This window comes from Podarcis vaucheri (assembly GCF_965113315.1).
Source record: "Podarcis vaucheri genome assembly, chromosome: 13".
Taxonomy (NCBI): domain Eukaryota; kingdom Metazoa; phylum Chordata; class Lepidosauria; order Squamata; family Lacertidae; genus Podarcis; species Podarcis vaucheri.
In genome coordinates this window covers 58,418,295-58,434,502 of record NC_138751.1, presented here as the reverse complement: position 1 = coordinate 58,434,502, position 16,208 = coordinate 58,418,295, and the positions used below count along the sequence as shown (strand labels likewise).

Below are 16,208 nucleotides of genomic sequence, written 5' to 3'. Positions count from 1 at the left end.
TCCGATTACGTCCGGTCTTATTCAACATCTTTATCAACGACTTGGATGATGGACTCAAGGGCATCCTGATCAAATTTGCAGATGACACCAAACTGGGAGGGGTGGCTAACACCCCAGAGGACAGGATCACACTTCAAAACGACCTTGACAGATTAGAGAACTGGGCAAAAACAAACAAGATGAATTTTAACAGGGAGAAATGTAAAGTATTGCACTTGGGCAAAAAAAATGAGAGGCACAAATACAAGATGGGTGACACCTGGCTTGAGAGCAGTACATGTGAAAAGGATCTAGGAGTCTTGGTTGACCACAAACTTGACATGAGCCAACAGTGTGACGCGGCAGCTAAAAAAGCCAATGCAATTCTGGGCTGCATCAATAGGAGTATAGCATCTAGATCAAGGGAAGTAATAGTGCCACTGTATTCTGCTCTGGTCAGACCACACCTGGAGTACTGTGTCCAGTTCTGGGCACCACAATTCAAGAGGGACACTGACAAACTGGAACGTGTCCAGAGGAGGGCAACCAAAATGGTCAAAGGCCTGGAAACGATGCCTTATGAGGAACGGCTAAGGGAGCTGGGCATGTTTAGCCTGCAGAAGAGGAGGTTAAGGGGTGATATGATAGCCATGTTCAAATATATAAAAGGATGTCACATAGAGGAGGGAGAAAGGTTGTTTTCTGCTGCTCCAGAGAAGCGGACACGGAGCAATGGATCCAAACTACAAGAAAGAAGATTCCACCTAAACATTAGGAAGAACTTCCTGACAGTAAGAGCTGTTCGACAGTGGAATTTGCTGCCAAGGAGTGTGGTGGAGTCTCCTACTTTAGAGGTCTTTAAGCAGAGGCTTGACAACCATATGTCAGGAGTGCTCTGATGGTGTTTCCTGCTTGGCAGGGGGTTGGACTCGATGGCCCTTGTGGTCTCTTCCAACTCTATGATTCTATGATTCTATGATTCTATGATTCTAAAATAAAAGAAGGAAGAAAAATAAAAAGACGGAGAATCAATGAAAATTTACTAAATGATGAGAAAATAGTGGGAAAGGCAAGGGTGACCCTAAAAGAATATTTTGAGAACAATCTAAATCAGGGAACTGATATAAATATGGGATGGGATGCAAGCGAGGCAGTAATTCAAGGCTTCTTCATCCAACAAAATATAATCCAAAGAGAGAGATAACAGAAAATGGAGAAACTCTTGAAGGAGGTAAGAGAAAATGAAAATGAATTGGTTAAAAATCCAAAGAAGGAAATAGCAAAACAAAATACTGTATTAAGATATTACAGATGCATGATTTTGAATTATGAAATAGAACAAAAGATAAAAATATTAAGACTTTTTTTGTTAATTTGCTAAGAAGCCAGGTAGACTGCTTGCATGGCAAATAAAGAATAAACAAAAAGAGAGAATAATAGAGAAATTAATACAAGAAGGGAAGATAACAGAAGAACCCAAAGAAATATTATTGGAAGTTATATCAAGCAGAAGAATTATAACAAGTGAACAAAATCAACCAATTAAATCTGCCAATAACTATGATAGAGGTGCAACCATCAATTTCAAAAGCAAAGACAGGGAAATCTCCAGGCACAGACGGTTTATCTGCAGCATATTATAAGAAATTAGAAGATATACTGTCAGAACCAATGAAAACAGTCATGAATGGAATTTTTTAAAAAGGGGAAATATCAAAATCATAGGAAGAAGCCTTCATCACTTTGATACCCAAACAAGGAACGGTTCCAACGTCAACCAAAAATTATAACCTATATCATTATTAAATAATGATTACAAAATATTTACTGACATACTGGCTAATAGATTACAAAGAGTACTTAATGAAATTATACACAAGGATCAAGCTGGCTTTCTACCAGGCAGGCATATGTACAATATGAGAAATATAATAGATATTTTAGAATATTTGGAATCCAGAACTGACCAAAAAGCAATTCTGATGCTGGTAGATGCCGAAAAGGCTTTTGACAACATCGCCTGGATTTTTATTGGGGGGGGGAATAGAAGCTATGGGATTCGGGGGAAATTACAACAGGGGCATTTAGGCAATATATAGAGATCAGAGAGCAAAGCTGATATTGAACAACAAAATAAGAGAGGAATTTAAGGTAAGTAAGGGGAGCAGAGAAGGATGCCCTCTTCATTGTTCATCATGGTGCTAGAATTGCTAGCGATCGCTATAAGAAAAGACCAAGATGTAAAAGTCTAACAGTGGGGGTGGGATCACATAAGAGAAAGACTTCTGCGGATGACCTGATACTAACTACCGAAAACCCGGAGGAAAGTGTACCAAAAATAATAGAAAGAATCCTCGAATTTGGAAAGGTGAACTAATATCAGTGTACTGGAAGAAGCAAAGATCACTAGTGTTAAAGCAATGATTTTTCAACATCAGCTTCGTTGGACTGGTCATGTTGTGCGGATGCCTGATGATCATCTTCCAAAGCAACTACTTTATTCCGAACTTAAAAATGGAAAGCGTAATGCTGGTGGTCAACAAAAGAGGTTTAAAGACTGTCTCAAGGCAAATCTAAAAAAATGCTGTATAAACACTGACAACTGGGAAACACTGGCCTACGAGCGCTCCAGTTGGAGAACAGCCTTTACCAAAGTGGTCTTGGGCTTTGAAGACACTCGAACTCAGGATGCAAGAGAGAAACGTGCTAAGAGGAAGGCATGCTTGGCAAATCCACACCGTGATCAACTCCTGCCCAGAAACCAATTTCCCCACTGTGGAATCACATGTGGATCCAGAATTGGCCTCTACAGTCATCTACGGACTCATTGTTAAAACCGTGTTTATGGAAGACAATCTTACTCGGCTACGAGTGATCACCAAAGAAGAAGTAGTTAGCAAAGAATATGTCTATACAAGAAAAAGAAGAATTACAAACAATTTCAGGACTAAAGATAGTAAATAAGGCTAAATATCTGGGAACTTGGTTGACAAACAAAAAAACTAATCTATTTAATGATAATAATTTGGAAATTTGGAAAGAAATTAAAAAGGATCTGGATATTTGGAATAGGTTAAAATTATCATTCAGTGGTATCAGTAGTAAAAATGAACATGCTTCCCAAAATGATGTTCTTATTTCAAATGATACCAGTAATTGGAGGGATAGGTTGTTTTAAACTATGGCAAAAAGATTTATCAAGATTCATTTGGCAGTATAAAAAACCAAGAATCAAACACAAATTTCCTTTCTTCCTCATCCTCAGCAGGTTTCCAGGGTCAACTAGAAGCAGCTCTGCCAGCCAGCCTTCCTCCAGGGCAATTTCTTTTGGCAACCTGGGAGGAGTTCAGCAGCCTCTCCTCAGCTCCAGCCAATGCAGTACCTTTTTCTTCCACTACCCTCTATCCTCTGATCAGCACCTCGTAACTGGGCTTCCACATCAGCCCTCACCACCTGCAGCTGTTGGTCTATCCAGAGGCGTAGGAAGGTCAGGTGGTACCCGGTGTGGAAAATTTCTTGTCACCCCTCCCCAAATTGTTGTTTGGTTTTTTTTTGCCTGCAAAAATGGTTTTACATTATTTCATATTTTCTTAGAAAGGAATGTGGATTCTGAGCCTCTGATAACAAGTAGGCGACTATGGACAGATACTTAAATCTACAGGATGGATTGTGTTTTGGCTTGTGTTATTTTATTTATATTTATTGTTTATTTATTTAATAAAATTTATTGTAAAAAAACCTGCAAAGTGGTTTACCAAAACAAAAAACAAAATATAACAGCAGTAAAATCAAGAAAAATTAACAATCCTACTTTAAAACATACAAAAGCTAAAATATTAAGATTAAAATTACTTCAACTTCCTAAACATCTAGGTATGCTTGCCTAAAAAAGAATGCCTTTAGCAGGTGCCTGAAAAGAGTCTAGCAAAGGCATGTGCTTTGTTGAAATTTTAGCCTTCACGACATAGGAAAACGGCCAAGTAAACAGCTATTTTCGTGGAGGAGGGTCAAGATATTAACTGATATGCATGAAATTTCATATTTAGCCATATATATATATATATATATATATATATATATATATATATATACACACACACACACATATACATAAATATATTTATTAAGATTTTCAAAAAATTACAAAAGAAAAAGAAAAAAGAAAAATACAAAATAAAAATAGTTAAAAAACAGTTCAGTCTTTCCATCACATATTTTTCATTTGCTTATTTCCCGGACCTCCTCACGCCTTCCTTTTCTGTATTCCAGTTCAAATTGTTAATTCAGCAAATCCCTCCCCTCTTCATTCATCTTAATCTTCAATTTTTAAATATTGTAACATTAATTTTTTACCTATTAATAACCATTTTCTCATATTCCCTTATAGCATTACAGCAAAAGACCACTTAGTTTCTATCCAACATCATTCTAACATTCATTAGTTTTACAGTATTTCTGTAAATAATCTTTGAACTTTTTCCAATCTTCTTCCACCGACTCTTCTCCCTGGTCTCGGATTCTGCCAGTCATTTCTGCCAGTTCCATATAGTCCATCACCTTCATCTGCCATTCTTCCAAGGTGGGTAGATCTTGTGTTTTCCAATACTTTGCGATAAGTATTCTTGCTGCTGTTGTGGCATACATAAAGAACGTTCTATCCTTCTTTGGCACCAATTGGCTGACCATGCTCAGGAGAAAGGCCTCTGGTTTCTTCAGGAAGGTATATTTAAATACCTTTTTCATTTCATTATAGATCATCTCCCAGAAAGCCTTAATCCTTGGGCATGTCCACCAAAGGTGAAAGAATGTACCTTCCGTTTCTTTACATTTCCAACATTTATTATCGGGCAAATGATAGATTTTTGTAAGCTTGACTGGTGTCATGTACCACCTGTATATCATTTTCATAATATTCTCTCTTAGGGCATTACATGCCATAAATTTCATACCTGTGGTCCATAACTGTTCCCAGTCAGCCATCATTATGTTATGTCCAACATCTTGTGCCCATTTAATCATAGCAGATTTCACCGTTTCATCCTGTTTATTCCATTTCGACAGCAAGTTATACATCTTTGACAAAATCTTAGTTTTGGGTTCTAGCAGTTCTGTTTCTAATTTTGATTTTTCCAACTGGAAGCCAATTTTCTTGTCCAAATTGTATGCCTCCATTATCGCTTGCTGGTCCCCTTTGGAGGACCCCTTCCCGGTCTACCGGCACCTCCAGGTCTACCCAGTCACATGGGATGGGAAGACGAGTGCTCTCCGGCCTACTTGCTGTGGAGGCTGGAGCTGCTCGGTCTACCGGGTGCTGGGGGAGGCGTAGACTGCCCGGGGTAGTCGTGAAGCCTGCCAAAGGCATCCGGAAAACATCCACTAAATAATAATATTTAGCTATATAATCCCTAGTGTAGTAAGATGCCTTTGGAGCAGGCATTTTTTAAAAAAAAAGTTTTTTATGAACCACCCTAGTAGGGCAGTAATTGTTCCTTGATAATTTGTCACCCCCCTCCATGATGGCACCTGGGGTGACCCACCCTCCGCCCCCCTCTCCTTCCCCCCTGGGTCTATCAGGTGTTTTATATCTTGTGGAGAGGCCCTCCTTTCAGCAAACTGCTGGCTTTGGCACTCCTCCATCAGCTTCATTTTGCTCAAGGAGTACTGCTATTCCTCCCTCCATTTTGACTTCAGGCGCATGTTGCTCCTAGGCCTTCTCTCCAGGAAACAGAGATCCCACTTTTGACATCAGTGTTACAAACATTGGGTGCCACTCCTGCTCTCTACCAAGCGGTAGCAAGATTCCAGGGGGTTCCAGGCACTCACCCAGGATCTGTGTTCCTTTGGAGAATTGAGACACAGCGAAGACACATATCTGCCCATTGTAAACTGCTTCAAGATCTTTCAGGTAGTAAGCAGTATATAAAAGGAAATAATAACAACAACAACAAGGATTCCAGAATCACCTGAAAAAGGGTTGGTGGGACCTGCTTCTTGGCAAGATGAGTTTGCACGTGATCAACTGTTGGCTTCGAAAAAGGCTGTGGGAGGGGGGAAAGGATTTTTTTAATTACATTTTCCCCCCAAGACTTTATTATGAAGTTAAAATAACAATCCAGTAAGAAATACAAAGAAGGGAGGGATAATTATTTTTAATGGGCTAAAGATGGTTTGAGGGACGCGGGTGGCGCTGTGGGTAAAACCTCAGCGCCTAGGACTTGGCGATCACATGGTCAACGGTTCGAATCCTGGCGGCGGGGTGCACTCCCATCGTTCGGTCCCAGCGCCTGCCAACCTAGCAGTTCGAAAGCACCTCTGGGTGCAAGTAGATAAATAGGGACCGCTTACCAGCGGGAAGGTAAACGGCGTTCCATGTGCTGCGCTGGCTCGCCAGATGCAGCTTGTCACGCTGGCCACGTGACCCGGAAATGTCTGCGGACAGCGCTGGCTCCCGGCCTATAGAGTGAGATGAGCGCACAACCCTAGAGTCTGGCAAGACTGGCCCGTATGGGCAGGGGTACCTTTACCTTTACCTTTAAAGATGGTTTGAGGCGGGGGGGGGGAGCCAGCAAAGTGCTTTCATTTATTAATTAAAATACGTATATACTACTGTTTCTCATATAGATAAATAGATAAACAGCTGTTTACTGTCCTCACCAGCTTATGCTAAATATTTTCATGGGCGGAAGAAGAAAATTGGTATATAGCACTCAAAAGAGGCATTACAGCTGAAGCAGAGGAAGCCACGAGACGTTTCTTCCTGGCTTCCAATCCTTTTAACAAAATCACTGCTTTAAGTGGCTTTTAAAGGGTCCCTGTCCCTCACTGTGTTTAAAGAAGTGCTGCATTCCAGTCTCTGGCTAGGCCTCCACATTAAGACATCTCTGTCTGGTTTTAAGTCCTAGCTTTTAACTAATCCCGGGAGGATGTGCTTACGTACGTGTGAGCAGGAGAGCAGCTCTTTCATTATATAGGTGTCGTAGATCTGCCGGCTCCTGCTGAGACGATCCTCCTCCGAGTCCAGTTTTTCATATTCTTTAATCTGCAAGACACAAATGTGGTGATTCAGCACACTGAGCCTTTGAGCTCCTCAATTCCTCCTTTGATGGCTCTTCTCTTGGCTTTCCCACTGCCAGACGACTGAATAACTGGAGAAACTCCCCAAACCCAACAACAGCAAGGTTGAGCTCAGCGGCAGAGCATCGGCCTTGCATGCAGGAGGTACCAGGATCCAATGGTAGCCAGCAGGGCGAGCAGGAGCAGCCAAGCACACTAGGACTCTTGACTTTAAGAAAGCCGACTTCATAAAACTTAGGGAAGTGCTGGGTGAGATCCCATGGACAACAATACTAAAAGGAAAGGGAGTTCATGATGGCTGGGAGTTTGTTAAGAGGGAGATACTAAAAGCACAACGTCAGGCAATACCAATGAGACGGAAACATGGAAGGTGCCTAAAGAAGCCAGGGTGGCTATCTAAAGAACTTTTAACTGAATTAAGATTAAAAAAGGATGTGTACAAAAAATGGAAAAGGGGGGAATCATAGAATCATAGAATCATAGAATCATAGAGTTGGAAGAGACCACAAGGGCCATCGAGTCCAACCCCCTGCCAAGCAGGAAACACCATCAGAGCACTCCTGACATATGGTTGTCAAGCCTCTGCTTAAAGACCTCCAAAGTAGGAGACTCCACCACACTCCTTGGCAGCAAATTCCACTGCCGAACAGCTCTTACTGTCAGGAAGTTCTTCCTAATGTTTAGGTGGAATCTTCTTTCTTGTAGTTTGGATCCATTGCTCCGTGTCCGCTTCTCTGGAGCAGCAGAAAACAACCTTTCTCCCTCCTCTATGTGACATCCTTTTATATATTTGAACATGGCTATCATATCACCCCTTAACCTCCTCTTCTGCAGGCTAAACATGCCCAGCTCCCTTAGCCGTTCCTCATAAGGCATCGTTTCCAGGCCTTTGACCATTTTGGTTGCCCTCCTCTGGACACGTTCCAGTTTGTCAGTGTCCCTCTTGAATTGTGGTGCCCAGAACTGGACACAGTACTCCAGGTGTGGTCTGACCAGAGCAGAATACAGTGGCACTATTACTTCCCTTGATCTAGATGCTATACTCCTATTGATGCAGCCCAGAATTGCATTGGCTTTTTTAGCTGCCGCGTCACACTGTAGGCTCATGTCAAGTTTGTGGTCAACCAAGACTCCTAGATCCTTTTCACGTGTACTGCTCTCAAGCCAGGTGTCACCCATCTTGTATTTGTGCCTCTCATTTGTTTTGCCCAAGTGCAATACTTTACATTTCTCCCTGTTAAAATTCATCTTGTTTTTTTTTGCCCAGTTCTCTAATCTGTCAAGGTCGTTTTGAAGTGTGATCCTGTCCTCTGGGGTGTTAGCCACCCCTCCCAGTTTGGTGTCATCTGCAAATTTGATCAGGATGCCCTTGAGTCCATCATCCAAGTCGTTGATAAAGATGTTGAATAAGACCGGGCCCAAGACAGAACCCTGTGGCACCCCACTAGTCACTCTTCTCCAGGATGAAGAGGAACCATTGATGAGCACCCTTTGGGTTCGGTCAGTCAGCCAGTTACAAATCCACTGAGTGGTAGCATAGTCAAGACCGCATTTTACCAGCTTCTTTACAAGAATATCATGAGGCACCTTGTCAAATGCCTTGCTGAAATCAAGGTAGGCTACATCCACTGCGTTCCCTTCATCTACCAGGCTTGTAATTCTGTCAAAAAACGAGATCAGGTTAGTCTGACATGACTTATTTTTCAGAAATCCATGCTGACTATTGGTGATCACAGCATTCCTTTCTAGGTGCTCACAGACTGTTTGCTTAATGATCTGCTCCAGAATCTTCCCTGCTATTGATGTCAGACTGACTGGGCGGTAATTATTTGGGTCCTCTCTTTTCCCCTTTTTGAAACCACCAAAGAGGAATTCAAACAAATAGCCAGCACGTGTAGACACAAAGTCAGAAAAGCTAAAGCACAGAATGAACTCAGGCTTGCTAGAGAGGTTAAAAGCAACAAAAAAGGCTTTTATGGGTATGTTCGTAGCAAAAGGAAGAACAAAGAAACTGTGGGGTCACTCAGAGGAGAAGATGGTGAAATGCAAACAGGGGACACAGAAAGGGCTGAACTCCTCAATGCCTTCTTTGCCTCAGTCTTCTCCAATAAAGAAAACAATGCCCGACCTGAAGAATTTGGAGCAAATGATTCAGCAAAGGAAACACAGCCCAGAATAACTAAGGAGATAGTACAAGAATACTTGGCTAGTTTAGATGTATTCAAGTCTCCAGGGCCAGATGAACTGCATCCAAGAGTATTAAAAGAACTGGCAGATGTGATCTCAGAACCACTGGCAGTCATCTTTGAGAATTCCTGGAGAACAGGCGAAGTCCCGGCAGACTGGAGGAGGGCAAATGTTGTCCCTATTTTCAAAAAGGAGAAAAGAGAGGACCCAAATAATTACCGCCCAGTCAGTCTGACATCAATACCAGGGAAGATTCTGGAGCAGATCATTAAGCAAACAGTCTGTGAGCACCTAGAAAGGAATGCTGTGATCACCAATAGTCAGCATGGATTTCTGAAAAATAAGTCATGTCAGACTAACCTGATCTCGTTTTTTGACAGAATTACAAGCCTGGTAGATGAAGGGAACGCAGTGGATGTAGCCTACCTTGATTTCAGCCAGGCATTTGACAAGGTGCCCCATGATATTCTTGTAAAGAAGCTGGTAAAATGCGGTCTTGACTATGCTACCACTCAGTGGATTTGTAACTGGCTGACTGACCGAACCCAAAGGGTGCTCATCAATGGTTCCTCTTCATCCTGGAGAAGAGTGACTAGTGGGGTGCCACAAGGTTCTGTTTTGGGCCCGGTCTTATTCAACATCTTTATCAACGACTTGGATGATGGACTCAAGGGCATCCTGGTCAATTTTGCAGATGACACCAAACTGGGAGGGGTGGCTAACACCCCAGAGGACAGGATCACACTTCAAAACGACCTTGACAGATTAGAGAACTGGGCCAAAACAAACAAGATGAATTTTAACAGGGAGAAATGTAAAGTATTGCACTTGGGCAAAAAAAATGAGAGGCACAAATACAAGATGGGTGACACCTGGCTTGAGAGCAGTACATGTGAAAAGGATCTAGGAGTCTTGGTTGACCACAAACTTGACATGAGCCAACAGTGTGACGCGGCAGCTAAAAAAGCCAATGCAATTCTGGGCTGCATCAATAGGAGTATAGCATCTAGATCAAGGGAAGTAATAGTGCCACTGTATTCTGCTCTGGTCAGACCTCACCTGGAGTACTGTGTCCAGTTCTGGGCACCACAATTCAAGAAGGACACTGACAAACTGGAACGTGTCCAGAGGAAGGCAACCAAAATGGTCAAAGGCCTGGAAACGATGCCTTATGAGGAACGGCTAAGGGAGCTGGGCATGTTTAGCCTGGAGAAGAGGAGGTTAAGGGGTGATATGATAGCCATGTTCAAATATATAAAAGGATGTCACATAGAGGAGGGAGAAAGGTTGTTTTCTGCTGCTCCAGAGAAGCGGACACGGAGTAATGGATCCAAACTACAAGAAAGAAGATTCCACCTAAACATTAGGAAGAACTTCCTGACAGTAAGAGCTGTTCGACAGTGGAATTTGCTGCCAAGGAGTGTGGTGGAGTCTCCTACTTTGGAGGTCTTTAAGCAGAGGCTTGACAGCCATATGCTTGGCAGGGGGTTGGACTCGATGGCCCTTGTGGTCTCTTCCATCTCTATGATTCTATGATTCTATGAATGGTAGGACTGGGAGACACTCCTGCCTGCAATGGTGGAGAGCTGCTGCCGGTCAGTGTAGAGATGGAACAACTCAGTGTAAGGCAATGTCCTAAGTTCAACACTCCAGGCCACTTTGCCTACATCTGGAGGTAGTGAAAGCCATTCTTTGTGCAGCTGATAGAGCGGCAAAGAGCTTGATCGTAAAATCATAGTTGGAATGAACCCAAAGGGTTATCTAGCCCAATGCAGGTATCACAGCTTGAGAAACCTTGTCTTTCAAAGCAGATTCTAGCTACGTTGCCAAATGCATGCCACTCTCCCCTTTTTACAATGCTCTTCCAGAAAAGGGGAGCTCTCCTAAGATTTCTCTCCCCAGGTGACCAGTACACAGTCCAAGCAGGGCTGCTACGGCCAGCACCAGGCGCTCTCTTCCTTCCCTACCTCTCAGACCCTGGGCTATTTTGGGAAAGGCCAGAGCAGCCTTCCTGGTGCTGGAAAGCAGGCCAGGGGTTCACAAGCTGCAATCAAGCCTCTTACCCTAACTGACTCAGCTCCATCCGTTAATTCCTCTAATCAGTTTCCATGGAAAAGAGACTTCTGCATTTGCATCAGGCCTGCAGCGGCATTGACACCAGGAAAGGATTTGCGGGGGAATGGAGCAGCTGCTTAAGCCTCATTAACAGGCAGCTCTGGGTTGGGTGTAGATGCTGGTGGATTGTGGTTGCCCCATATTCAGGATGTGTTGGCACCAGAGCCCCTTGGTGTGATCCTCAGCATGAGGGCCAAGAGCCTCAGAGGAGCCATGGGTCCACCCAGCCCAGCATCCTGTCTCCAGCAGCCACTGCCTCTGGGAAGCCTACCAACAGGGCATGAAGGCAATTCCCAATCTGTGTGCCACCAGAAATTAAATGAGTGGCTTCTGTGAGCCCCCAAGGAGGGCAGTCTGCTTGTGTGGGCAGTGCTTGGCCCCATCTCCTCCCACTCCACCTGAAGGCCGGCAGTTCTGTTGCATCTCTACACAGAGCAGGACATTCAATCATGCCAGGCTCCCAGATGATGGATCTCTGCATGCTCCTTGGTTAGCCTCCCACAGGGCTGTGTAAGCCTGTCGCATTTCCATATTGAGCAAAATGAAATAAACCTATCACTCTGAGACATCACCTTGCCAACAAAGTTCCGTATAGCAAAAGCTATGGTTTTCCCAGTTGTGATGTATGGAAGTGAAAGCTGGACCATAAAGAAGGCTGATCGCCAGACTCTTGACAGTCCCATGGACTGCAAGAAGATTAAACCTCTCCATTCTTAAGGAAATCATCCCTCAGTGCTCACTGGAAGAACAGATCCTGAAGCTGAGGCTCCAGTACTTTGGCCACCTCATAAGAAGACTCAACTCCCTGGAAAAGACCCTGATGTTGGGAAAGATAGAGGGCGCAAGGAGAAGGGGACGACAGAGGACGAGATGGTGGGACAGTTTTCTCGAAGCTACCAGCATGAGTTTGACCAAACTGCGGGAAGCAGTGGAAGACAGGAGTGCCTGGCGTGCTCTGGTCCATGGGGTCACGAAGAGTCGGACACGACTAAACGACTAAACAACAACAACAATAAAAAATGTTTGTTTACACAAGCCTGTCCAGATATAGAGGGTGCAGGTATGTTTTTAGTTTATTGCTGGTTTTAATTTTTAATTTTTTTTAAATTGTTCTTACTAATAATTTTATTGTTTATTCTTTTTGTAACCTGCTTTGAGAGTTTTAAATGTATTATTATTATTATTATTATTATTATTATTATTATTATACCACCCTATACCTGGGGCTCTCAGTGCACAGAATAAAATCAAGATATAAAACCACAAAATACACAATAAAAATAAAAACAACCCAATCTTCCCCCCCAAAAAAAAAAATTTAAAAGGGCATATGATGTAAATCGGATCAACCAAAGGCCTAGTTAAAAAGGAATGTTTCTGCCTGGTGCCTAAAGGTGTATGATGAAGGCGCTGGGCGAACTTCCCTGGGGAGAGCCTTCCACAGACAGGGAGCCACTGCAGAGAAGGCCCATTCTTGTGTTGCCGCCCTCTGAACCTCTTGAGGAAGCGGCACACGAAGGAGGGCCTCAGAAGCTGATCTCAGGGTTCGAGTAGGTTCATATGGGAAGAGGCAGTCCTTGAGGTATTGCGGTCCTGAGTCGTTTAAGGCTTTATAGGTTAAAATCAGCAATTTGAATTGGGCCCAGAAACTAACTGGTAACCAGTGCAGTCAGACCAGGATTGGTGTAATATGCTCAAACTGTCTTGCTCTGGTGAGCAACCTGGCTGCTGAATTCTGCACCAGCTGAAGTTTCCGAGGCAGCCCTATGTATAACGCATTGCAGTAATCTAATTAAACAACATACAAATTTTATGAAATAAATAAATGTAAGTCACTGGGTGAGGGGTCCCAAACCAGGACTTTCAGCAGCCACTCTCAACAGCTCTGTTCGTCTCCTTTGCTGCAATGTCTCTAAAAGCTGTCATGTACTGAGTCAGACCCTTGGTCAATCCATCTTGCTCAATGCTGTCTACTGACTGGCAGCAATGGCAGGGGACTTTCCCAGTCGTACCTGGAGATGCTGCCAGGGACTGAACCTGCAACAAGGTGGCGGCTCTGTCCCCTGGGCTACAGCCCTACCGTGGAAGAAAGGGGAGGAAGAAACACTCTGGCCTGCAGTTCCAGCCGGGACAGAATCAGCTGACTTCCCAGCGTGAAGACTGTCAGTTTGAATCAGCACTCACCAACAGGACACCCTCCAGATATTTTGGACTACACAACCCCCATCATCTCCAGTCAAGCATGACAGCGCTGGCTGATAGGAGTTGTAGTCCACATCATCTGGAAGGGACTACGTTTGCAAAGGTTGCTCTACATAAGCATATATTACCCCCCTCTAATACACACCCATTTGACAGCTATGGCTGAATCATTCCCAATAAATCCTTAATCGTGACTCGCACAGCAACAGGTGAGATTCTATTTCTGAATAAGGATGTGTTGATGTGCCTGGATTTCTTCTGCTCTCAGTGAGAATAAGAAAGGGATCAAATGTAGCATAATTCCATGAAGGACATGTGATTAATCAGCCAGGAGGTTTTTTTAAAAAAAGATTCTAATACTTATTTTTTAAAAAACTGAAGGTGGCAACCACCACCTTATATATTTATTTATGACTTCTATTAGCTTGCCATTTTGCCCAAAAGGCTGCTGTTGTTTACCTTTGGAAGGAAGGAAGAAACCCTCGCCACTAGCCATGCTGCTGGGGCTGATGGGAGTTGCAGTCCAGCAACATCCGGAGAACACCAGGTTGGGGAAGAGGAGAGGAGGCAATATCCAGATCCCAATATAAGCCTATTTCGTATGTTCTTATAACAGAGTATCTTTTCATATTTTCTTATTTATTCCCTATTGCACAACAAATACACCAGAACCAAAAACTCAATTTCTTTTCTTCCTAGAATTTATTGTGGTTGTAGAGAAACACTGAAAAGTCCAAGGAAAAGAGGGAGATCCTTTCTTGGGCATTTAAGAATGGAGAGGGAGGGGCTGAATGGTTCTGAACTCAAAAAGGGACGTTTGCACTACGAGAAGACCTTGGTAATACATCAGTCAAGAGTGGAAATATTTAAAAATATTTCAAAACACCTTTTGGACCTCAGGTTCAATTTTGGAGATTTGGTTGCTCTGTTGAGAAGGAACAAAATTATCTTCAGGTGGGAATTCCCTCAAGGCCTATCCTTCAGCTTCAAAGGAAGGAAAATTAAAATAAGATCAGTAGAAGATAAAATAAAGTTTCTGTCTAACTACGAAGAAGATCTACAGAAGGGAATTGGAAAAGAGCCAACAAAATTGGACAGAAGATCACCAGACAGAGGATTAGAGCAAAGAGCACTGGAGAGATCATCACCAAACAGGGGAACGCTGAACATATCGACATTATCTTTTGGATTGGACCCCCCAGTGAACGTGCCAACACTATTACCAACAGAAGAGGAGAAAGCTTTGGGGGCAGTTGGGGGGGGTACCAAAGTAACCACATGATGGCGCTGCAGGTCCTGAGCTGGAATGTGAATGGACTGAACAGCCCAGAAAAAGGCTGAGAGTATTTCATTTATTGAAAAAAGAGCATTTGGACTTGATTTGTTTACAAGAAACACATGTGACAAGGTTACACAGGAAGTTATTGAATAACAAAAGATTAGGCCAAGAATTTATTTCATCGGATAAAGTAAAAAAAAGAGGAGTGGTCCTCTATGCAAAGGAGAGCCTATCACCAAAATTTATATTCAAAGATGATCAAGGAAGATTTGTAGCAATTGAAATTCAAACACAAGGAGAAAAATTTATGGACCAAATGAAGGGAAACCGGAATTCTTTAAAAAGCTACATGAGACCCTGATGGACTATTTGGATTACAATATGATTTTGATGGGAGACATGAATGGCGTAGTGTCTACAAATATGGATAAGGCACAAAGAAAAATAGTTACCAAGGATGGAAGACTACCAAAAACTTTTTTTGATATGACTGAAAATATGGACTTAGTTGATATTTGGAGAACGAAGAACCCTCTGGGAAGAGAGGGAACTGTCTTCTCTGAGGCTAAAATGACATGGACAAGAATCGACCAAATTTGGGTAACCAGAGGACTGGCTCCGAAGATTAGCAAAGTTGAAATTTGCCCCAAGACCTGTTCCGATCACAATGCAGTGAAGATGGAAATGAAATTGATCCCAATTGGTTCCTTTAGATGGAGGATGAATGATTCTCTGTTTAGGAATGAAGAATTTACTAAGAAGGCCGAAAAAACTTTGAGAGACTACTTCGAGATAAACATGAACACTACTGTGGAAAAAAGAGTAATCTGGGATGCAAGCAAAGCTCTCATGAGATGATTCTTGATACAACAGAATGCAATTAAGAAGAGAATGCAAAATGAGAAAAAAGATAAAATTTTGGAAAAAATAAAGGAAGGAGAGAAGAAATTGAGGGTGAAACCAAAGTCTATATCAAGTACAATACATGAAAATGATGAATCAGGAAATAGAATGGAAGATCAAACAGATGAGACAAAGGACATTTGAATTGGCAGATAAGTGCGGGAAATTGCTGGCTTGGCAAATGAAAAAAAGACAAAAGCTTAATATTATCACGAATTTGGAAGTGGAAGGAAAGAATATACAGAATCCAGTGGAAATTAGAAAGTGCTTCCAGAGGTATTTTAAACAACTATATACACAGGAGAAGCAGAAAGAAATGGATATTGATAATTTTTTGAAAATGAATGGACTACAAAAAATTTCCCAAGAAAACAAATTAATGCTGAATTATAAAATAACGGAACAGGAAGTAGAAGGGGCCATTCAGAACATGCAATTAGGTAACTCTCCAGGACCGGATGGACTGACG

At 42.6% G+C, this 16,208-nt stretch overlaps 1 protein-coding gene across 6 annotated transcripts in view; it reads right to left on the bottom strand.

The window, feature by feature from the left end:
* GRK3 (G protein-coupled receptor kinase 3) overlaps positions 1–16,208 on the bottom strand; it is a 185,423-nt gene that overhangs the window by 64,057 nt on the left and 105,158 nt on the right. For all 6 annotated transcript variants that reach the window (XM_082196085.1, XM_082196086.1, XM_082196087.1 and 3 more), the window contains 2 exons: positions 6,917–7,018; positions 5,943–6,017 (listed from right to left, as the gene is read on the bottom strand). In XM_082196085.1, coding sequence (XP_082052211.1) covers positions 5,943–6,017; positions 6,917–7,018 — 177 coding nt within the window. The remainder of the gene's footprint in view (positions 1–5,942; positions 6,018–6,916; positions 7,019–16,208) is intronic.